Source organism: Macrotis lagotis, chromosome 1 (assembly GCF_037893015.1).
Source record: "Macrotis lagotis isolate mMagLag1 chromosome 1, bilby.v1.9.chrom.fasta, whole genome shotgun sequence".
Taxonomy (NCBI): domain Eukaryota; kingdom Metazoa; phylum Chordata; class Mammalia; order Peramelemorphia; family Peramelidae; genus Macrotis; species Macrotis lagotis.
The window spans coordinates 579,521,555-579,546,949 of NC_133658.1; the positions used below are offsets into that span (position 1 = coordinate 579,521,555).

The 25,395-nt window shown below is 37.6% G+C and overlaps 1 protein-coding gene across 9 annotated transcripts in view; it reads left to right on the plus strand.

Moving 5' to 3' along the window:
- KALRN (kalirin RhoGEF kinase) overlaps positions 1 to 25,395 on the plus strand; it is a 1,044,937-nt gene that overhangs the window by 329,499 nt on the left and 690,043 nt on the right. For all 9 annotated transcript variants that reach the window (XM_074214684.1, XM_074214682.1, XM_074214689.1 and 6 more), the window contains one exon: positions 23,915 to 23,989. In XM_074214684.1, coding sequence (XP_074070785.1) covers positions 23,915 to 23,989 — 75 coding nt within the window. The remainder of the gene's footprint in view (positions 1 to 23,914; positions 23,990 to 25,395) is intronic.

The following is a 25,395-nucleotide window of genomic DNA, read 5'->3' on the forward strand; positions in this document are numbered from 1 at the left end:
ATTAGTGTATAAATGCCTACATGTGTTTCTGTACATATGTGTGTATGTGTAAATGTATTTGCAAAGATATGTATGTGTGCATATGTATGTATTTGTGTGTGAATGTGGCTATGTACATACTTAAGCAGACCTCAGGAGGGAGGCTTTATGGGGAGTGGGTTGGGTAGAAAATATCACTTTTGGTTTGACTTTTTCACCCATTCTATGATTTTTATACTTAAATACTTTAAAAAATGAAATTCTGGCTATTCATTGGAAGGTGACATACTGAAGCTGAAACTAAAATACTTTGGCCACATAATGAGAAGACAGAACTTATTGGAAAAATACTCTGATGTGGGGAAAAGATTGAAGGCAAAAAGAAAAGGGGATTGCAGAGCCCAAGATGGAGAACTAGTGTCATGAAAACAATAGAACATGTACTTGGACAGAAGCTGAGAGATCATGGAAGATAGAAGGACTTGGTGTGCTGTGATCCATGGGTCATGAGGAATCAGATATATTTGAACAACAACTATGATTCTAGTTCAGATGGTTCAGGTTTCTCTCATGAACAGAAATACTCTAAAAATGCCTCCTAGGTCTTTCTAGGTCTTCCTTCTCCCTTGTAGCTTTTATCCAGAAAAGGCAGCATGAACACAATTGACTTTGCATCTTGTGATAATCCCAGTGTGGGGGCTTTGTAGAGAAATGCCCCAGATGGTGAAACAAAGGTTTCCAGTCTTTAATTCCTTCATACCTTGTAGCCTGTGAGACCACTTGGAAAGACATACTGCCTAAAGGTAAATTCACTCCTCTCTGGGGGATCTTGGGAATGGGTGGGCTGTTGAGAGCAGAAGCTCACTGGTTCTCAAGTCCTCTTTCTAGGCAGTATTTATTTGAAATTGGAACTTTTTTGGACAGATCTAAAACTACTCAAAACTCTTGGAAGCATCCAGGAAGCCTGACTAACTAAACCACTCCAGATCTTCTCAACCAATTTCTCTAGCAACAAAATCCCTACCAGAATAGCTCTGGGTGTCTACTATTTAGTTCTGCTCCCGCTTCCCCATCTTTATGGATGTATATTATATCTGTATCCTATATTTTGTTGTGGTTCTGTTGTTTCAGTCGTGTCCAACTCTTTGTGTCCCCATTTGGGTTTTTTTTTTTTTTTGGCAAAGATACTGCAGTGGTTTGCCATTTCTTTCTCCAGTTCATTTTACAAATGAGGAAACTGAGGCAAACAGGGTTAAGTGATTTATCCAGGGTATCATAGTTAGTAAGTATCTATCTGAGCTGTCCTACATATCCTGAATACCATGGTATTATTGACTCATAGTTGGGAGTGATTTAAAAATTCATTTATACAAACTCCTCATTTTAAATATAAGGAAAGAAAGCAAGCCTTTCTTTATTAAGTGCCTATAGTGGTATCTGGCCCTTTGCTAGGCATTTTGCAATGATGATCTCACTTTACTCCCACCACTGGGAGACAGTTGCTATTATTATCCCTGTTTTATTGAGGCAAACAGAAGTAGAGTGGCTTGACCAGGATCACACAACTAGTAAATGTCTGAGATCAGAAGCCAGGTCACCCAGAGAAATGATAACTTACATTTGGAGTAGTCTTTTTGTTTTTTTGGTTGTTTTGTTTGTTTGGTTTTTTTTTGCAAGGCAGTGGAGTTCAGTGATTTTCCCAAGGTCACACAGCTAAATAATTATTAAGTGTCTGAGGTTGGATTTGAACTCAGGCACTCCTGACTCCAGGACCAGTGCTCTAAGCACGTGCCACCTAGCTGCCCCTATACTCAGAGTTAGTCTTACACAGATCACATAGGCAGTAAGTGGTTAAACCAAAATTAGGAACTTAAGATTCTGACAGCAAATTCAGCTTTCATTTCATGAGTTGTAATTCCTGCTTCCCTCTCACTCGACTGAGAAAAAGTGCTATATGACTGTGAAAGATCATCATCATCATCACCATTCTTATTACTGCTACCTGATTTCCTCTTTCATCCTGACCTCCTAGTTACTAGTGCCCTCTCCCCCTAGAATTTACATTTTATATATAGTATGTCCCTCAAAGTCTGTATGCAGTTTTATTTGTAAGCACTTAAATCTGTACTAAATCCATGTTGTTTTCATCTGGTAAAATGTAAGTTTTGGGGGGACAAGGCTGTTTTGTTTTTGTCTTTGTATTTACAGGGATTTGTATACTATCTGCCATAGGAGAGATACTTAGTACATGTTCATCAAAAAGCATTTATTAATTGCTTATTATGTAGCAGACATTGGGGTAGGGCCAGGGGGTTCAAGGACAAAAAGAAGAACAATTCTATCTTTCTGGAGCTTAGATTCTATTGTTGAGGAAACAACAAGGAAACAAGATAAATATTCAATAAATACAAAGTGATTTCTGAGGCAGGAAGGGTACTAGCAATGTGCATGTGTTTTTGTGTTTGTTTCTTTTGTGTGTGTGTGTGTGTGTGTGTGTGTGTGTGTGTGTGTGTATTTGTGTGTGTGTGTGTGTGTGTGTGTGTGTGTGTGTGTGTGTGTGTGTGTGAAAGACAGACATTCAGATGAGACAGAGAGACAGACAGAAACAGGAAGATAGAGACAGGTGAGGAATATGGAGGAGAGAGAGAGGGAAGGGAGTAAGGGAGGGAAGTGGGGGAGATAGAGACTTGTGGGGGAGACATTTCTGGGATTTGGTCTGTAGAGTAGGTTGTGCAGGTCTGTTGTCTGAAATTTATGGTTTTGTAGTTCTAGATTAAAATTTCAGCCATCATTATGTTGCTCTAACCTTTATCTCACACCTTAGGGTGTCTCATATTTAGAACCTTGTCAGGACTTTTATCATTTGACTAAAAGAGTTGTTTACAATTCCCTAAATGATAAAGCCAAATCCTGCTTTCTAAACTCATAATTTCACATTCTTCTAAAAGTCATTATGTACCAATTGAATTAAGCTTGAATGATCTACTTTCCATCCTGGGAACAATAGAGTTGACTTGATAAAGAGACTTAAAGAATACAACCTGAATTCCCACATAATGTATATCCTATTGCTTTCTCTGAGCAGATCTCTGAGTCTTTAAATATAATTTATGTGTGTACCCATATGTGCATGTGTGTCTGTGTGTATGCATGTGTTGTTACAGACAATGTTAAATTCACAGGTTAAATAGTCAATGAATTGGTCTGAATGTGGGGTTCAAAGTAAACCTAGAGACAAGACTTCCTATACCCCAACCTCATTGCCTTGAGGTAGGAACAGCTGATTTCACTAGAAACATTATAAATGATGCATTTACAAAATTGAAAGCAAAATCACGCTTCAAATGATTGTTTTCTGGTGCTTAGTCATACTAAATACTGACAGACTTTTAGTTCAATGTGTGTATATGTGTGCATATACACATATGTATGTGTATACTTGTGTTGCTAGTGCATCCTAAACTCTTGCTTGTATTGGCATTGGTAATAGAAGTCTGACTAATGTTACATCTTGGAAGAATAAATAGTAAATCTTTGCTCAATAACTGGGAAAAGAAAGGTTCTATACCCATATTTAAAGCACTAACAATTTCTGATCTTTGGGGTGATGATAATTTAATAATAATATTGCAGATTTCTCTTCTTTCAAGTTAGAACATAAACCAGACAACTATGGTTAATGTCAACTTCAGCCAGTCAGTGGAGAGGCAACATAGTATAGTAGGAAAAATATCACTGATTTGGAGTCATAAGATCATTGAATTTAGACCTGAAAGGGACTTAGAGATCTCACTTAGCCTCATTTAACTGAAAGAAATCTGAGGTCCAGATCAGGTGCCTTGCCTTGGGTTATATCTCACTAAGGGTTTGATTTGAAAGATGTGGTGTTGATTCTTTGTTCTGCCTCTTACCAGCCAAGTAATCTGGGGTAAATCACTTCATCTTCTTGCCTTGGGGATAATAATATTTACACTCCCTACTTCAATATTTTTGTGGGGATCAGATGAGATGATGTTCCTAAAGCATTGTATCAATATAATGTATTTTTTTTTTTTGCTTAGTTGTTTCAATAGCGTCTAACTCTTTGTGAACTCATTTAGGGTTTTATTGGCAGAGATTTTGGAAAGGCTCAATGTCTCCTCAGTTTACAGATGAGTAAACTGAGGCAATCAGGGCTAAATAACTTGCCCAGGGTCACACAGCTACAGACTTGAACTCAGAAAGATGTCTTCCTGACTTTAGGCCATGTACTCTGCCCATTGTGTTACCTAGCTGCTATTTGTTAAAAATTGAAACTGAATGATGAGAAGACAAGTAAAATTTTAAAAACTAGAAAGATATACAAAGAGTAAGTGACAGTGAGAAAAAGAGAGACAGAAAGAAAGGAAGAGGGAGAAGGAGAGGGGGGAGAGAGAGAGAGACAGACAAAAAGAGAGAGACAGAGACTGAAGGAGAAGAGGGAGAGTCAGAGAGAGAGAGAGAGAGAGAGAGAGAGAGAGAGAGAGAGAGAGAGAGAGAGAGAGAGGCAGAAGAAGAGAGAGACAGATAGACAGACAGACATTGCCTACAATCACCCCAGTCACAGATGATTGCTAAGTCACTATCCAGTTGCCTATAATCCCATGACATATTTCCATTTTCTTCTCAAGAAGCTTAGTACTTAGTGGAAGCCTGGAAGCCTTAATGCTTTTCTCCTTTTTGCCTTGAAATCAGAATAGGGTTGATGGTCCTACTGCCAAAAAAAAAATGGTAAAGTGGGAAAAGGAAGAATATTGCCCAGTAGGGAGGGTTTGGCCACACCATTCCTGCCCACACACATACACACACACCAATGGGAGGAAATTGTTTAAGCTGCTTTGACAGCCTTGGCAGTGATGAGGTATATGTGGCTATCATGAAATCACCCTCTCTGTGGGGTGTTCGTTCCCCAAGTTGGATGCAGTACATAAGTCTGTCTCTGTGCTGTCTATTGTATGTTCTTTTCCTGACATAAAACTTCCCAGTCTCCTTCCATTCCAGATTTATTCCTTCCTCTAAGCACACACTTCCTGTCTTAGTGGTAGGTGTTTCTGACAGTAGCTCCAGGGAACTTATTTATAGTTACTGAAGGAGCTTTCCATCACTCAGTTTCCTCAATAGCTCATTAGAGTCTATAAAGAGGAGATAAGGATACTAATCCTGCTGTCTCCTTATCTCTCTGTCTCTATTCTGTCTTTCTCTTTCTCTCTGTCTCTGATCCTCTCCTTTCTTCATTCTTTAGTTTCTCCTCTCCCTCCTTTTTCCAATAACTGTTTGAAGAAGTTGGACAATGGGAAAGGCTAGGAAGGGATAGAGACAATAACTAGAAGGAAATAATGGACAATGGCTCCTATCCTTAACTTTGCTGGCTAGCCAATGTCTGTTCTCACTGCGTCCCATGAGTAAAAGGAACAAACTGCTTAAGATATAGTCTTAGTGACTAGGAACTTCTATGGAATCTCACAAATACCTGCCAGCCTAGGCCTAGAGGATTAACATTATTCACACCCAAAACCAAGGACAAATTCTCTTTGTAAAGGTGTTTTCACTACAGAGAAACTTGGCTACAGTTGCACTCTTCTCTAACATCTTTCACTGAAAGGTGATTATAGAGGATAAAATCCTAGAACTATGAAGCTTTAAAGGATCCCAGTCCAAAGATATAGAGTGATTTGTCCAAGGTCACACAGTTAATCAGTTTTCTTTCCCCCATCCCCATTCTTTCCCAAAGAAAAAAGTCAAAAAACTTCCAGTCTTCCAGGATAAATAGGACCAGAAGATAATAGGATTTAAAAACTAAAAGGGACTTTAGAAGTATTCCTCCCTCCCTTTTACAGTTGAGCATTTCTGCCCTAATTAGGAACTACCAATTAAAAGAGGAAGATAAGCCATAACATCTTGCATTATGGATGAACTTCCTTTCTACCATCCTCCATAAGTACTCATCCAGTCTCTGCTTGATCACTTCCAGTAACCTGGAACTCACTGTCTCCAGAGACAGTTCATTCCCATTTGGGTCAGCTCTAATTGTTAGGGAGTTCTTTCTTAAATTGAGCCAAGATCTGTTTCCCTGTTAACTCCCACCCATTTTTGAACTCCTTCCCCCACACATTTAAAATTCTGGATTCAAAGTGGAATGTGATTCGAGTGTGGGAGTCAGGTCCTGTCAGTCTCCATGGTTGATTTGGAACAGTATTCTTTTTTGTACAATCCTACAAACTATGAACCTGCTGCCCTTCACCTGAACCATCAGGAGTCTAGATTCTCTATCCTTCTAAATATTTGCTTAGAGTGACCATTAGACTTTGTTCTTCCTTTCCATCAAAGTATCAAATGAAGAATCAGATTATAGGTCTCATTAGTCAATCCTCATATCTCACTCATCTCATTTCAAAGTGTGCTTCCCCTCAAGTAAACCTGCTTCCTATCTCTGGCAATCTAATTTGAATTATTCCTCAATTTTTTCCTTGACTCATATCATTTTCTTCCGAGATAGAATGCTCTGATAGCATGGCAGCAGCATTTCCTTCTTTCAAAGTTTGGCTCAGGAGCAGCCAGGTGGCTCAGTGAATAGAGCACCAGCCCTGGAGTCAGGAGGACCTAAGTTCAATTCAGACCTCAGACACTTAATAATTGCCTAGCTGTTTGAGCTTGGGCAAGTTACTTAACCCCATTGCCTCAAATAAATAAAATTTAAAAAAAAATTTGGCTCAAAGCTTCCCACCTTCAGAGAGTCTCCCTCAAGTAAGTTATCATCACCTCACTAATAATTTTTATATATCTCCTAAGCATTTGCATGCTCATGGTTGCTGATTACGTCATTGTAAATCTTCTTTAATCATGCGTTCTGTCTCTCTCACTTGACTGGCACTAGGTAACACTTCTACACACCTTAATTGATCAAGTATTATTATTATTATTATCATTATTCTTAGTGTAAATTAGCCAACAAGTATTGACCACCTACTAGGTTCTAGGCACTGGAATTTTTAGAACAAAAATAAATGTCTTTAGGCTGGTAATTCCTTACCGGGGAGGTAAGTCATTTCCCTCAGAGGCCTCAGTAATCTCATTTGTGCTTATCAATCTCATGTAGTTATTGAGTTGCCCATGCTTTAAACTATAGAGTACTAAATAAATATCATCTTTCATTACTAAGACCTATAAGAAACAGTATGGTAAAATGTTTAGAGGGCCAGTCTTGTCACCAGGAACATTTAAGTTCATGTCTTGCCTTTTATACAATTCAGTTGGGTGATCTTGGGCAAATCACTTAAACTCTTATGCCTCCAGAGAATTCTCTATGACTATTTATCATCATTATCATCTGTAAAATAACAGTGATCTCTAAGCTCTGGCATTTTATTCACTATTATCCCAAATGTGTGTATATCCTACACTAGATAACAGATTCCAAGAGGGCAGAATTGTATTCTCTCCCTTGAGTCTCATAGTTTGTTGTTTTTCTTTTCTTTTTTTTGCTAAGTTTTTTTTTTTTTTTTGCAAAGCCGTGGGGTTAAGTGGCTTGCCCAAGGCCACACAGCTAGGTAGTTATTAAATATCTGAGGCTGGATTTGAAATCAGGCACTCTTGACTCCAGGGCTGGTGATCTTATCCACTTTGCCACCTAGCCACCCAGTTGTTTTTCTTTTTAACAAAAAGATTGTCTCCTCCCTTCTGGCACTCAACAGTAGAAATTCTTGGGGGGGGGTAGGGAATTTGTCTTCTCTTTACTATATTCCTCCATCATTCTGTCCAATTTTAAATGGGAAATGAGAGAGAAAAGACAAAGGGAGTCTCATATACTGACCAATTCGCTTAATCTCCCAGGGTAAGCCAAGTTCCTTTTTTTAAGGTGCAACTCTGGGTTCTAGAGACACTTATTAATTGGAAATTTGGTTAGAAACTGTAAAACATTTAGAAGGGGTCTCTCTATCTATACTTTTCTAGCAAGCTGGGAGTCTCTCTATTAATCCCCTGTTTATATAATTTTTCAGCATCTCTTCTTGAAGCTTGAGAAAGATGTATTAGGTGGATGCATCTTCCATCTCAATAATATTTCTCTTTTAGATTGGCCAATTCTATGCACAGTACTGAGTAGGGGATTTGCTTATGTGGGTGCTTCTTTCCCAGGCAAAATTTCATGAGACAGCTAAGTATTAGTGAATAAGGAATATAATGAGGGCTTCAGATGATGTGGCACATTGGGGAGAACATTAGGTAGGAGCCAGAAGATGTAGACTGAGTTCTGCCTTAGATGTGTACTAGTAGTCACTCCTTTCTGCATTTCAATTATGCCCTCTTTAAAATGGTCTAGCAGAAAGAGTGGCCTTGGCATCAGGTGGACCTAGGTTCAAATCTTGTCTCTGACATCTACTCTCTAAGTGATCCTGGGCAAGTCATCTGACCTTTTGGTGGTCTAAAATTATCATCAGTGGAAGGAGTTTACAAATAAAGGTTTCCCTAGAGAAATGATATAATAGGTTTGACATATAATATATTTGTATACATGCATATATATATATATATATATATATATATATATATATATATATATAAAACACAAATGTGTACTACCTACCTTTTGTGGAAAAGGAAAGAACTTTAGTGGTCATTCAAGAGGCATTTATTGTGTACTTTGTAAATATGTTATACTAATCATGATAGCTAATATTTATTTAACAGCATTAGTCTCTTCTGAAAGTGATAGGGTCATCATGCTAAGGAAGTGCCGTACTCATCCTGCTGAACCAAAACCAAGGGTCAAATTAGATTTGGATTCTGGTGCTTAGTTTTGAGTGCCATAGTTTTTCTGAAGGACATTGAGAGAGACACCTAAGATGGTAGCAAGTCTTGAGTCCATGTTCTGTGAGGTTAAGGTGAAAGAACTAGAGACACTTAGCCTGGAGAAGAAATGGGAGGGATTGATCCTATGACCCTGTGACATGATAATAATCCACACCTGCCATGATCTCAAGGCCATACAATCATCTTCAAGTATTTTAAGGATTGTAATGCAAAATAGGGGTTATGCTTGTTCTCTTGGGATCTAGAAGACAAATTAGGAGCAAAAGACGGAAGTAGAAAAGAGGCAGATTTAGAGTTAGATTCAGGATAAATTTCTTAATATTTAGGACTGTCCAAAAGTGGAATGGATTGCTTCAAGGGTAATGAATGAATTCCCCTAAAGGTATGCTGGTACCAGTTCCTTACACATTTCATCAGGAGCTGATTATTATATTTTCAGTGTGAACAAACCAGCAAACATACAAATAAGAGTTTGGTTTCTTCTTCCTTCTATATCCAGAGAAAAAATTATGGAGTCTGAATGCAGAACAAAACATACTATGCTCACATTTTAAAACTTATTTTATTTTTTTTTCTTTCTCATGGCTTTTTCCTCCTTAGTTATAATTCTTCTTTCACAACATGACAATATGAAAATATGACAACCTATGTCAGATTGCTTACTACCAAAGGGGGGGGGGGGGAAGGGAGAAAGGAAGGTAGCAGAAAAATGTGGCACTCCAAAGCTTACAAAATGATGAATGCTGAAAACTATCTTTGCATGTAATTGAAGCAAAAAGACCACCCCAAAAGAAAAAAGTTTATTGAGCAAACAGACACCCATCCCCTACCCCTCATCATTTGTTAAAACATTTACCAGTGTACCTGTTTTCTCCTCTCACCAGAGGTCTTCAAACAGAGGCTGAATGACAGTTTGACAAATATGTGATCATGAAGATTCATTTTTTTGGATATGGGCTGGACTAGATGATCGTTGGTTTCCCTTAATACAATTTTGGTATTATGTTATTTGGTTTGAAAAAGTTCCAGTTGAGCTAGAAATATCAGGAATCTCTGGTTTTTCCTTGATCTTCCTGTTGGTTAATCACAAGGAACTCACCACTGCTAAACTGAAAAATGGTAGGAGATTCAGAAAATACCTGTTTCCAGGGATTTTTTCTTTTTTTTTTTTTTAAAGAGTTAATTTACTCAAATATAGTAGGATTCTGAGTTTAGAGGTAGGGGAAAGGCAAACTTGGAAGAGTAAGATATTCAGTCAAATGAAATACTAGCAAAGCACTTAGTACAATGTCAATCACATCTTAGGCATTTAATAAATGCTTATTTCCACCAACCCCCTTGTAAAGAAGCAATTTGTGATTAGAAATTCAGATGGTCCTTAGGAGGTCTGAATCCAAGCAAACTTGTAATTAGTAACTCAGGTCAAAGAGAATAAGACATTGCTCAATTTCAGTGAGAAGTGGACTGGAATATGACCCATCCATTATAAATTTGATAGCATCACCATTTTTCATTCCAGTGTAATTTTGAATGGTATGAAAGAATTATGTGGGCCAGATCTCAGTTACCTGTGGGACTTACCTTGGAACTGATCCAAATCCCCTGACTAGACCTTTAGATAGCCCTCCTGTAGGGCTGATGAGGATCAGGGGGACATCTTCTACCTGCATAATCATATTTTCTGTTCCATATCTTCCATTGGAAATAACTCTGGAATGAATCTGGTTTCTGGGAGTATGAAAAAAAGCATCCATTCATTTCCTCACTGTCAACTACCAACCAGGATGTGGTCATGATTTGGTTCATGTCTAAGATACCTTGGGTTCTTAAGACAACCATTTCATAGTAGACTCTCTTCTAATCTCTTCTTAATTTAGAAAAACAATTCCATACATTCAAGTTCCATATTAAGTACTAAAGGATGTTATTGAACTTGGAGTCAGGCATTTCAAATCCTACTTCTGACACTTTTTTATGACCTTGGAAAACCACTTAACTTTCTAGTGCCTCAGTTTCTCCATCTGCAAAATGAAGACTCTGGACTCTATGACCTTTAAGATTTGTTCTAATCCTAAATCTACATAACAGAGAGCCTGAGAAACTCAAAAGTTTGGGAAATAAGACACATACATATCAAAAGCAACTTTTGCAAAGAAACATCTAAACAAGTGTCAGTTATCGTATATGTCTTACTGAATATTGAGGAAGTGGAAAAAAGAAATGAGTGTTTTGAAACATTAAAATGAGAATGCTTCATGATGGAAGTGAGTTTGGAAGAAGTTTCAAAGGAAGGTGTGGATGGATGGCTGGTTCAAGAAGGCCTCCCTCCCATATTATCAACCAGAAACCATGGATGGTGCCAGGCATTTAAGCTTTTTGGTGGTAATGGGCCAAGTAGTCTCAGGATGAAACTGGGCCAGGAGATGGGCAGATTGTAATTATCCAACAATGGGAACAGTGGGTTAGAAAATGGAGAGGCAAACAGAGGCAGCAACATTGTAACTGCACTCCTTTCAAAACCAGGAGGGGCTGAGATCTGGCAATTAGGGAACACCAGTGGCCAGGGAACCTGGGGAGATGGGGGTGGTAATTTTATTTCCATAATAGATACAGAATGTTTTAACTTTGCTAATTAACTGAACAGCAGGCTGGAGATTTTTGCAGCAGCAGGACATGGATGGGGTGGGCCCCACCTCAAATGCTAGTTTAAGCATGTATGCCTTTATCCTTAGTATAAGAAGCATCATACTGGGTCACTTCAACCGAGGTGCAACCTGTTTACACTATTCTTCTGAGAATGCCAAGGGCTCAGGATCTTTTTCTTCTCTGGCATTCTTCAAAGACAGTGGGTGGTCATATTATTTCAATAGACTTTTTTTTAGGAGACAATGGCTTGAGGTTGCCCTGCTGTTTATGTCTTATAAATCTTATATACATGTTAACAATGGCAGCAGCCTAAACTGGTATCATATAATTTCAAAGACTTATAGATATAGCATTGGTTTGGTTCCTTCTTTTTTTAACAGTTGAGAAAACTGAGGCATGGGGAAGTGTTGACTTGACCAAAGTTACATCACTGAACAACCAAACCAGAACTGAAGCTAATTCATCTGAGTCCTATCTCCTCTAGACTACTCTGCTCAGAAAATAGAGATTGCCTTTTTTTGGTCAGTCGTGGTTCAGGGGTTCATGAAATGATAAATTTTAATGTTGAATTTATGTCAGATATAGCAATGTACAGAGAGAAACACAGCTGAATTATTTAGTTTAAAGAATTTTTTTCTTTCACAAAAATTCCATCATTTTCAATCACAGATGACAGTGTCTCCTTTCCCCTTTGATGGCAGATCAATTACCCTGCTACACAGACATTAGAGAGACAATTTTTCTTGCTCTTCTCCACTTAAGAATGTGAAAGATTTGGCTTTAAGCCAATCCTTATAAAGCCATGGTGTGGAGCTCCATGAAGTCCATTGTTAATTAGTTATGGTCAAAGGAGAGCCTGGCTAATTTTGCATGATGGATATTCCATCATGGTATCATGTTTCAAGTTAGAGCAATGGAGTTCAAACCCTTCTTCTGATGTTCATTATCTGCGTGACCTTGGGGAAGTCACTTAAATGCCATAGGATAGGTTCCAATTTCCTCATCTATAAAATGAAAAGGTAGGAAAAAATGACCTCTGGGTGGTTTTCCAATTCCTTTAATTGTTGTCCCAACCTGAGACCCAACTTTTTAGGCAATAGTTTCATTGCTTGCTGCTGATCATTCAGAACTGCTGACAAAATGCCACACATTCTGGTCATGTGAAATAGATGAGTAGTTATTGAGCTCTTGCCCTAAGGGACCCTACAGTATCACACCAAGTTGAATGATAGGCACTATGAGTGCCATAGGAATTATAAGAAGAAAGAAATGGGATGGAATCACTGGTTGGCAAACATGTGGTGGAGATGGAATGTGAACTGGATTTTAAAGCAGGAAACTCAAAATATTACAGGTAAAAACCATGGAGAATAAGCAAGTAGTCGGGGGTCCTTAGAAAAGCAGAATGAATTTTCTTTCTTCCTGATTCTAAGTCCTCCTTAGGGTAAGAAAATGATAATAAGGAGAAAAGGAAGAGATATTTACGTAAGAACTAGGGGAATGCCATACCTTGCATCTATGATCCCTCCTATTCAGTTCTCTGTCTTAGGCATCAGCCCAAAGGGTCACTTGTAGGTGGGGGATGGTTGTCCTTCTAGACATCAAATTCACAAGGTTAGAGATATATCCCCATCATCTCAAATGTTTTAATAATCGTTTCCCCCCTTTTGAGGCTTGGGATTGTGAAAGATTAAGTAGATAAAGCACTGTAAGGATTTCATTCAAATCCACTTCAAGATACTGTGTGACCACAAGCGAGTCATTTAATCTCTGCCTACCTCAGTTACCTTATCTGTAAAAATGGGGAAAATAAGAATACTTAACTTCCAGGATTATTCTGAGGATAAAATAACGTAATATTTGTAAAATATTCTGCTAATTTATAAAAAATACTAGTTAGTAGTAATTGAGTAGTAGTAGTAGTAGTAGTAGTAGTAGTGATCATATTAGTTGTTATAATTATTCAATGGTGCCCAACTCTTCATGACCCCATTTGTTTTTTCTTGGCAAAGATATGGTTTGCAATTTCCTTCTCCAGTTCACTTTACAGATAAGGAAACTGAGATAAACAGGGTGAATCAACTTGCCCAGTGTCACAGAGCTAGGAAAGTGTCTAAGTACTGATTTGAACTCAGGAAGATGTCTTCCTGACACTAGGCCTGACACTATCCACTTCAATTTCTTGCTCCCATTGCTGCTGCAGCAGCAACAATAACAGTTAAGATGTGAGACTTGAACCAGGTCTCTCTTATTTTGAAGGCAGTTTTCTGCTATATCATGCTTACATTCACAGAAATTCGGATGAATTTTTTTTAATTTTTGGAGGAAAGAAGTTTATATTATCAGACTCAAATGATAATTAAGTAGCAGCTGACATTGATATGGTTTTCTTTACATGCACTATCTCTTGGTAGAATATGTTGCAAGAGCTTACAATACATTGAATAAATAATTTCTCCAGTCTTTACTATCTCAATCCCCCTTTCATTGTGGGATCTTTGACATAATATAGTACCTATACTCTTATGTGAATTATTAATTGTTATTGGGTTTATCAAATAACTCAGAATCCAAGGAAATAATAGATTAGCAGACTCTAGCCCGAGGCTAGCAATATGGAGTTTGAGAAATTTGTCTTCATATAGCTGCTTTCCTTCCCTTTGACTGTTTGAGTTGTCCTTAATTCTGTCAAATCATTCTTGAGGTGCAACAAATAGAACTGTAAATAGTATTTTATGTGTGAGACAAGGTTGTATATGGAATTCAGGTCAATTCAATTCAAGAAATATGTATTAAGTGCCTACTGCTCCCTGAGCTAGGTTCTAGGGAAAAAATGATTAGATCATTCAAGGGTACAATTTATTTTTCTACTTGGTTTTTGATTCCCTTTATGATGATTTTTGGTCTCATTGGCCATACCATAAACTTGAACCAGTGTATTTAGAGCTGGCGATGGCTAAGTATTTGTGTGTGTGTGTGTGTGTGTGTGTGTGTGTGTGTGTGTGTGTGTGTGTGTATGTTGTGATCTTTTGGAGAACTGTTAATTATCCCTTCTCAAATTGATTTATTTAAACAAATAAAATAGATAGTATTATAAAAGAAAGCAATTATATAGAAATGAAATTATCTGGAATTTTTTAAAAGTTTCTCAGATTCTGGATTAAGAACTCCTGGGTAGGTAGTACAGTAGAGAGAATGTTGGATCTGGAGTCATGAAGACCTGAGTTTAGAATTAGATCCTTATTAGCTGGGTAACCCTGGACAGATCATTTAACTTCTGCCTGCCTCAATTTCCTCAATTACAAAATGGAGAAAATAATAGCATACATCTCCCAGGTTTGTTGTGATTGGTTTCAAGCTTCTAGCTCACAGTAGGTGTTAATAAATATTAGGTAGCATCATTATCATTATTTGTAAAGTGTTGGGTTCAATATAGGCATTCAATAAAAGCTCCTTTCCTTCCTTCTCTCTTCTATTCTAATGGATAGCTCATACCCTGTTGTCCTGTATCTTAAAATTTGAACCATTTTGGGGATAATGCCTTACTGACAAACTCATCTATTGCAACTTGTGATTTATCTTGGCTTGATTATTTTGCTACGTGGGAAGTATCTTTGGACTTGAAGATTTTTAGTCTCCTTAGAGAGCCTTTATAAATCTGTTATATATTCCTAATTCAAAGACTATATCTAAAAACTCTCATGCTTTTTGCTTCTTCTAGAAATTTATCCATTTGTTCCTTTCCTTTATTTCCTATGTCTAGATCAATTTTTCATAAGTGATGGTGACTCAATTTTCCAAATACATTTTGTTATAGAATCTTGTCAAGATCTCTTTGAAAAGCTAAATAAATTATATCCCTCTGCTTAGCCTTTGTTCAAAATATTATCAACCTTCTTCAAGGAATACTAACAGGTTATTTGTGAGACCATGTGGTGCAATGGACAGAGCCTACTTATGAGATTCAGGAGTTCTGGGTTCCACTTTGAGGCTTGCTCCCAACTTGTCTTGTGGGCAATTACTTATCTTGTCCATGTTCCTGAAAAGTGGAACTTAAATCAAATTTTTGAAAATGAAAATGCATTAAAAACTTATTTTTTTATTTTTATTAAAGCCTTTTGTTTTTTTACATCAACTTAATTTCTTAATATAGTCCTTCCACATACTTAGCCTGAGTACCATTCCCTATAGCAAAGTGGGAAAAAATAAAGAATTTTAGCAAAAAAAAAGAAACCAGTATAGCAAACATTAATATACATTAAAAAACCATTCCACATCCATAGTCCCCCACCTCTGCAAAGAAGAGAGGGAGCATGCATTCTCATAGCTCTTCTTTGGAATAAATCTTAGTCATTATAATGAAATTGTTCAGTTTCAATTTTTGTTTTTGGTCTTTTAATTATATTATTGTCATCATTGATTATATAGATTTCTAGGTTCTGCTTTAGGCAGACATGAGAAGTTTTTTATCAGTTCATATGTCTTCCCATGCCTTTCTCTATTCCTTATATTCACAAGGAGCACAGTAGTATTCTGTGATATGCCTATACCAAGATTTGTTTCATCATTCTCCAATTGATGGGTATCTACTTTGTTTCTAGTTCTTTGTTATTATAAAAGAATATATCTACAAATAACTTTGCTGTGCATGGGACCTTTCCACCATTGGCCTCCTTGTAATATATGCCTGGAAGTGAGAACTCAGTCAATGGTTATAGATTTTTTTGGTCATCTTATAAGTATAATTAAGAAAAAAAATCTATCTATACAGTTTAAGCCCTTTGAAGTTAGAGATGTTTTCATTTTTTGTCTTTATGTTCCTAGTATCTAGAACAGTACCGATGTATAGACAACACTTAATAAATACCTGTAGAATGATTTGATTAATTGAAAATTCCATATTGCTTTTGAGAATAATTGGATCAGTTCACAGCTCCATCAATAGTCATTAGTATGCTTGTGTTTCCACAGCTCCTCCAGTATTGACTAGTTCTATATTTTTTCATCTTTATCAATTTGCTGGATGTGATGTGAAACCTTAAACTTGTTTTTGATTTTCATATCTCTTATTATGAATGACCTGGACAATTTTTTGCATATAGTTGTTAATAGTCTGTGATATCTCTTTTGAGAACTTTTTGTTCATATCCTTTGATTATTTGTTCATTGGTTGAAGGCTTTGGGCATTTTTTCCAATGTATAATTTGATTATCAAGCCCTTTGAAAGGGGGGGAACGTCTTATTTAAAAAGTAGATGGGTTAATTCACCTGTAAAAAGAAGAATTTTTCTTTTAATTCAGATCATTGTACAAAGCTCTGAGTTGTGATAAGAGAGAAGGCTCTACTTCTAAGCAAGAGTCTGGGAATTAGGAATTCATTCTCAGGAAAGCACAAGGAGAGAACTTAATTTTTACTATCACATCTGATAACATGTAGCCCACAGACATTTAATAACTAAATGTTCTCTACAAACTAAGTGATGGAGATAAAAGAAGGAGAAAATCAGGTCTTGATAAAACTTAAATCTAGAAGTGTCCTATCTCCCCACCTCTACAATTTTTGATCCGTTGTTACAGTTGTGTTTTACCCTTTGTGACCCCATTTTGGGATTTTCTTGGGAAAGATACTGGAGTAGTTTGCCATTTTCTTCTCCAGCTCAATTTATAGATAAGGAAACTGAGGCAAACAAGGTTAAGTGAGTTGCTCAAGATCACACTGTCTGGAGCCAGATTTGAACTCAAGAAGATGAATTTTCTAAGTCCAGGTCCAACATAATAGAGTAGCAGAATCTTCATAAAATTTGTAATCCAATAACTAAAATATGTGGGGGGAAAAACCTAAAGATTTGATAGATTTTTAAGTGAGACACAAACAAGATTTTACAAGTTTATAGCTCAGTGCTGGATGGAGTGTTTGAAGAAAGGGGAGTGGAATAAGAGATTATTATTTGATCTGGGCCTTGATGGATGGGTAGGGTTTCTGTAGTAGAAGATATCAGGGGAGATCAGTCAAGAACTAAGGAATGGAATGAGCAAAGGTTATAGGGTGGAAACATCCCAGACCTTTATGGAGATTGATAATTTGTCTGGTTTGGCATAAGCAAAGAGTACCTGAAAGGGTGTAATGAGAGAGAGGGCTGGAAATATAGGGAAGTGCGAGATTGTGGAGAACATTGAATGTCAGTCGAAGCAGTTTTAACTTTATTCAGCATGCAATGGACAGAAGAAGTTTTTAAACAGGTGAATGGGCTGATTAAAGCAATGTTTTTGGAAGATTAGTTTTGTGTGGAGGGTAGATTAGAACAAAGGAATGAACAATATAGGAATGGAGTAGGCAGATTTTCCTGGAGAGAAAGTAGGATGACAGGAGAATTGGGGAATGATGGATGAGATTAGAAGTGTGAGGTTCTGGTGCTTCTGGATGAGGATAAATTGGTATTTGGCTCTTTCTGTTGCTCCCTGGGGCAAGGAGCAGGACTTTCTCAGAGAAAACCTCATTTACTTTCCTTACAGCAAATTGGAAAGTTCTCCTAGAGGTCTGGAGGCCAGAAGGCAGGTTTGACTGCCTTCTGAGCTACTTTACTGAGGGGAATGGAATGGAGCCAAAGAAGTGACAATAAGAAGGATGTATGGGAAGGAAAAGTGATAAGCATGTCACTGTTATTAGAGTAAAGCTGCATTCATTTGTGCCTCACTAATTTGTAAATTAGTAATAACTTGGACTGGAGTTACTTAACTTTTTTAAAAAAATGCATTTTCTTTTTTTAATATCTTATTTTATTTTTTCCAATTACACATAAAAATAGTTTTCAACACTGATTTTTTGGTAAGATTTTGAATTCCACATTTTTCTGCTTCCCTCTTTTCCCTCCCTCCTCCCATGACAGAAAGTAATCTGATGATGTTATTTATATACAATCACATTTAGCATATTTCCATATTAGTTATGTTATAAAGAAGAATCAGAATAAGAGGGGAAAAATCATGAGAAAGAAAAATATAAGACAAAAAATGCATTTTCTAAAGAAACAAAAGCATCAATACCATTACAGGAGAAATATTTATTATTTTTAAAGCAGTTAGCAACCTCAATTAAAAACAAAATTCATTTTGCCTGGATTATTGCAATAGTCAACTAACTAGTCTTCATATATCTGATCTGGTAAAGCCTAAGATCTCTTCTCAGAATAATGTTTCTAAATGCATAAAATAAAATGAATAAGATTATAGTGAAAACCAGTTATATTGAAAAAAGTTCACAGATTTTAAGTTAAGAACCCCTGTTTTAAGGTTGCAAATTGCGAAGAAGGCTCCTATCTCCACTGAGGGAACTTCCTCATCTGAGAACTCTCTATACTAAAGAACTACAGATCTAGTCCCTTTCCCAATCCTTATGGCTATTCTTACCCTATAATCCTCTCACCATATGGAAGGCACCTTAGTGACTGCTAAGGATACAAAGACAAGATGAAAAACAGTCCCTGTCCTCATGGAGTTTACATTCTAACTGAGGGTATACCACAGAACAAAAGCAGATAAGCACATACATGATAATTTGAGGAGAAGGAAGAATACTAAGAACCAAGGGGATTAGGAAGACTTCCCAGAGGAAATGATACCTCTTGAAGGAGGTTAGTGACATCCTGAATAAATTCCAACCCTAGAGACTGAAGTTTATGGGATGGCTTCTAATTAAACTTGATTTTTCATTGTCTGATTTGAATTCTCTGTTGAGGTTATTTTGGGACCCTGGCCCAATGTTCTCTCATGGCTAAATTGTCAATAGAACACTTGGGGGTTACTGGGAAGGGAGGAAAGAATTAGGAGACCCTAGGGAAGGCTTGAAGAACTGGGGTCTTAAAGAATAAACATCTTTCTTCTGCCTCCCCATTTCTCTTTGTCCCTTGTAAGTGATGAAGGTTGATAATACTTGATAAGGAACAAGTATCGGCTGGCCTGGGAAGGGGAACACAGCTTCGCATTACTCCTTCAGGGAGAACTATGTCCAGGGTTATGAGAACACGTTGGAATTCTCCCAGAACTTAACTATTTGTAGCCAAATGGCATCCTGTCAGAAATTTGTAGTGGTTCAGACTTATTTCAGAGCCAAGCTTCTGGCTTTGAGGCCTCTCCACAGCCAACAGTCCCCTCCCTTCCCCAGTTCACAATTGACCTTGCCTTCCATTTATTCTTGGTCCAGATTCTCACATTTAATCTCTGTTTTTTTGCTCATGGCTCAGCTTTTCTCATATCTATTCTTCTGCTTAGGAGACTTTTCATTCCTTACCTTACACAGAGACTGACAGCAGAAAAGGTAACTTTTATCATAAACTTGGAGAAAATTGGACAAGGAGAACCCTACCAACCCACCTGGAATGCTTCATTACCTGTTCTAAGCAGAACTTCTCTCTTTTTTCCTAACCTTACTCAAGACTTAACCTCCAAGATACTTCATGAAATTGAGCCATCATTTCCTCTCTTCCCTCAATAGAGAGGAGAAGACTATTTTTTTTTGGAGGATATTCTAGACTAAGAGGTCTCTGGGAAATGCAAACTAGAGCAAATTTGAAAAAAGTTTCAAAGTTTCTATCTACAAGATGCCAATGACCTGGAACACAGTAGGTAACTTAATGAATCCTCATTGCCTCATTGATGCAGGGAAATGGACAATCTTGGAATATAGACATGGGAGAGTCACTATGGGTAGTTACAGATAAAGACACTGTTGAAATCACAAAAAGGAAGGATTCTTTAAACAGTCTGGAAAAAATTCTGGTTTGCTTGATCCTCCTTGGAGGATTGTCCTTGGTTCTTGCCCTAAGAAAAAGAAGCCAATAGGAATGCTCTACTTTGGAGTTCACTGGCATACCTTATCCATGGCAAAAACTTATGCAAAGAACAGGAAAAATATTCATCTTGGCTTTGCCTCAGGTTGTATACAGAGAATTGAATGCTTTATGCCTGTTTACTGGACAGTTAGGTTCCCCCAATTCCCAGTTGCTAGTTTCTTTCTCCTCCCATCCCCAGTCTTGAACAAGATGCTTTTTACTTTGTATATATTTTTTGAATATAATGATTTGGGTATATATTATTTCTTCTAATAGAGTATAAACTCCTTGAGGGCAAGACTTCTTCATTTCACCCCCTCCCCCCAGCGTGAGCATATTGCCTGGCAACAGAGTAGAGGTTTGATAAACACTTGTTGATTTATTGACTGAAAATTAAGGTAACTTTTGACTCTACCAAGGAAATACGACACCTTCAGCTTTGAGATTAGTAAGCTTGGGTGTGTAGAAACTTGCTGGTTTTCTCTAAGAGAAAAAAGGCCTATTGAGGACATGTCAAGAAAATGTAAGATCTTTGAAGTAAGGAAGGGGTAAAGTGCCTGTCCTTAATTTTAGCAACCTGAATTAAGGGTTATCCACATGGCTATGGCAATTCTCTAAATAGATTATATCCCAAGATCAACTAAGAGAAGGGGTGGAACTAAAACTATACTATATAAATATTGGTTGAAAGAGTTGGTAATTTTTAGACTGGAAAAGAATTAAGTGGGGGGGTGGGGTGGGCACTATTGTAGGGGTAGGAAACATAGCCCTTTAAATCAGGGTGGGGAACGTCAAGTGGTTTGGCTGTGAAATCACTTGGTCTGCTGCTGCCATGGCAACCACAGGTGGGACTCAAAATAGATTTCTAGGGACTTTTTAGGGGTGAATTAATTAAATGTTTGAGCAAATATAGCAGCTAATTTTTAAGTTGATAATTTTGTGTGGCCCTCAAATGATGTTATAAATATCCAAATGGCCCCTGAAGGTTCCCCTCCCTGCTTTAAATGAAGAAAGAGACCAGAAGGAAGAGTAGTGGGTAGAAACTGTAAAGAGGAAGATTCAGTCTTGATGTTTGGAGAAAAAACCCTTCTAACAATTAGTGCTGATAGTTACCTAGGGAGGGAGAGAGTTCCCCCATCATCAGGTTCTTCAAGTGGAGACTAAATGATCATTTGTCTGGGATGTCCAACCTGATAGGATATTCCTAAATCAGATAGAATATTGGATGAGGTCACCTCTTAAGACATTTCCAACTCTGAGACTTTATGATCAATAAGTTCCCTGGAGAACAGGCGCAATTAATGGATCATTGGACAGAGCATTAGACCTGAAGTCAGGAGGACCTGAGTTCAAATTCAGCCCCAGGCACTATTGATTGTATGATCCTAGGCAAGTCCATTAATCTTTCTTTGCCTTAGTTTCCTTATTTGCAAAATGGGAATAATAATAGCACCCACCTTCCAGGGTTGTTATGAGCAATAAATGAGAAAATAACTGTAAAGTTTTGCTACAGAGTAGGCCTTTTATGTATATTAACCATAACTTTTTGTAGCTATGCAGCCCCAATGTGAGCAGCGAACTCCACATATTTACTCATGGATAAGGATTATACATTTGATCCTGAATAGTAGCTTAGTATAATGGAAAGAACCCTGGATCTGGGCTTCAGAAATCTGTTTGTCCCACCCTCGGTTCCTACCTTCTTTTGCGACCTTAAAAAAGTCATGTTACTTCTCTGGGTCCTTAGTTTTCTCAGCAATCAAAGGAGAGGGGTTGGGTTAGATGGTCTCTAAGGACTCTCTAAGCTGACAATAGTGTGATCCTTGGTCTCCCCATCCCCACCCCCACCCCATCCCTTGCTGATCTTGAGCTAGTCCCTAAGGGAGGAGGCAGGAAGTGAGAAGACAGATGGCAGGCAGAGGCCACAAGTTCTGTGATCTTCCCGTCTCTATCCCACTGAGGCCCATGGAAGATAGGCTGAGCTTCCAGAGGCCCATCTGGGTCATGTTTCAAAGAGAAACAAGCAACAAATACCAGGAAGGAATCAGGAGAGGATGGGATTCCAAGGGAGTTGATCAGGACTGTAATTGTAGAAACATGTTAATTAATGGATTTGGGGGACAGTGTCCTGGTCTGGAGCTCTCTGCTTCTGATGCCATGGTTCTTCCCTTCCTACACATCTGGCAATGGGCTGGGTTAGTGCCCTTTCAATCCAAAGGCTAATCTTTTCATCTTTCAATTCCCACTCCACCTGTGGTCCAGTTCCCCTGCCTCCAGGCCCCCAACAAGAGCTTGATTGGGTCTCAGAAGGAACTTCCCAACTGTGAGGGTGACTGAAGACTTTGCAATAGCTGATTGTGGGAGATTAAAGAATTTCTGTAGAGGTCTTTACCAATGTTTAACAATAACAACAATAAAAATCCTAGATTATTATTCATTTTTAAATAATGATTATGATGAAGGAGGAGTAGATGATGTGGATGGTTAAGGAGGGGGAATGGAATTCATTCCTCTGTTTTGCATCTAACCCATTCTGGGTTGGATTAGTCTATTAAGGACACTTTGGACTTTATTTTATGAACTTGAAAAATGTTGTTTATCAGTTGTGGTACCAAATGTGGAAAGAAGAAGTGCTTGAACCTTTAGGATCAGAAGGTTATCTGTCTACACTGATTTTTGACTCTTGTGGAGACAAAGTATGCTGTAGTGGCATGTGTGTGTGTGTGTGTGTGTGTGTGTGTGTGTGTGTGTGTGTGTGTGAGAGAGAGAGAGAGAGAGAGAGAGAGAGAGAGAGAGAGAGAGAGAATGTGTGAGACTGCCATTATTTTTATTTTTTAGGAATAGAAGGAGGAACAGCAGTGATAAGGAAACTCACCTTTGACTTGAGTTCAGGCCCTTATTTTTTCTTTCTTGGATTATTTTAATGACTCTCTAATTAATCTCCTATTAACGTTTATGTTCCAGGTCACAATAATCTTGAGAAATATACATTTAAGTGGGTTATTCCCTGGTCTAGGAATCTGCTGTGACTCCCTACTTCCTCTATCTTAAAATATAAAGTCCTTGATTTGGCATTTGAAACTCTTCACTGTTTGGTTTCAGGCTACCTTGTAGTTTTATTGTATATATTACCTTGATTCATGGATTCTACTCTCTGATCATATGGTCTATTAGCTGTTTTCCAAAACTTTTTCACAGATCCCTCTGCCTAGTCATAGTCAGTCCTCCATGATTAGAAGGTCTCCTCTATCTGGCTGCCTCTCAATGTTCCTTGCTTCATTTCAAGACTCAACTTAAAGGCCAATTCCATAGGAAGCCTCTCTAGCATCCTCTAGACATCCATATCCCTCCCTGTGCCTCAAATTATCATACAGGTGCTTATCTATTTATTTGCTGTATCTATCAGGGAGAATGTAAGTTTTCTGAGGGGAGGACCTCTTTTTCCTTTGTCTTTGAATTTTTAGCACCTATAATCATGCCTTCTACCATTCTACTAAAATGCTTGGTCTAGTGGACTCTTGTCAAAGAGCAGTGAAATATGTATTTCTCTTCTCAACAGGGGTGGGACCGTGCTTGGGCTGAGGTTTGATTCCCTTCTGAATTTGATTCTGACTCATTGACTTCCATATTTTACAGGTTCTTTTCGAAATGATGGTTTGAAAGCTGCTGATGTCCTCCCTATCCTGAAGGAAAAAGTGGCCTTTGTCTCAGGTGAGTGTTGGCTGCTCTTCCCATTAAAGCAAAATGAAATAGAAGTAGGGGGAAGAGGTAGGGATTGAAAAAACTGACCTAGGGAATTGATTCTAGATCCCTAGCCCTCCCTTTAAAGGCCATTAAACCATAACCACCAAACTTTCTTGAACAGAATTCAAAGTCCTTCCCCCAAGGGGATGTCTATCCAATTTCAGTTGACTGTCAGGTCATTGAAAATGTTCCTTTCATTAGTCCTTTTAGAAACTGGACCACATGGGCAAATTACCTGGGATTATTAAAGAGGAGTGCCCAGAGGTCATCTCCCCTTTCTCCTTCCCCTGAACCACTACCCCCCCACTCTAGATAGAGACACATAAACACATTCCTTTTTGTAATTTTAATTTTTAATTTATATTCATAATCTTTTGTTTTTATATAACCTTCATTTTAATGTATCTCTCCCCTTCACTTTATCCATTGAACCACATCTTGTAATAAGAACAAGAGCAAGGAAGAAAAGAAGGAAGGAGAGGAGGAAGGGAGGGAGGAAAGCAATTCAGTAGAATTAACCAAGACATCAGTGAGACTAACAGTCTTTGTGTTTTTCTATCCCCAAACTACCCTTATTCTGGGAACAAGGGAACAGCTATATTTTTTCCCCCTTTTGTATTAAAGGAAAAATTTGATCATTAAAAAAATCTTTCCAGTTTCATTTTGTTATTGTTGTTGTTTTTGTTGTTCCTTGCATTTATGTTTACTGTACATAGTCCTTGTTTATGTTGTTTTCCTCATTCTGCTAATTTCATTCTTTATCTGTAGTTTATATAAGTATTCCTGCATGTCTGAATTCTTCAGTTTCATTGTTTCTTACAGCTTAGCAATATATTCACAGATAATTGATTTCCTTAGTTATATTATAATCAATGGGTATCCATTTTTATTTCCGTTTTCTGCTACCACAAAAAGTTAATATTGGAAGTATATAACACCTTTATTTCCAACTTTGACTTGTCCTGAGATAAATGTTTAGCTTTGGGATCTCTCTGTCCAAAGGGTAGATATTTTAGTCGCTTTCTTAGGAAAATGTGTTTGCCTTAATTAAGATACATCCATGATGAGAAGCATCTTGTATGCTTCTTCTGAGATGAGTGAGATGTTTGAAGGGTAACTCAGAGAAATGGAGCTAGATTTAAATATTGCTCATTCATTATAGCTAGGTTCCAATTAGTGCTGATAAAGAAGCCTGTGGAGTAATCACATTATTTGAACTGGACAACTATTTTTATTGGACTGGGACCAGTGACCATATTTCATATAATTATAACTTTGAATGATGAGAATTCAAATACATATGATGATGAGATTCATTATTTATACCAATTCAGACCTATTTTAAAATTGCAGTTAATAGAAAAGATGTCTTA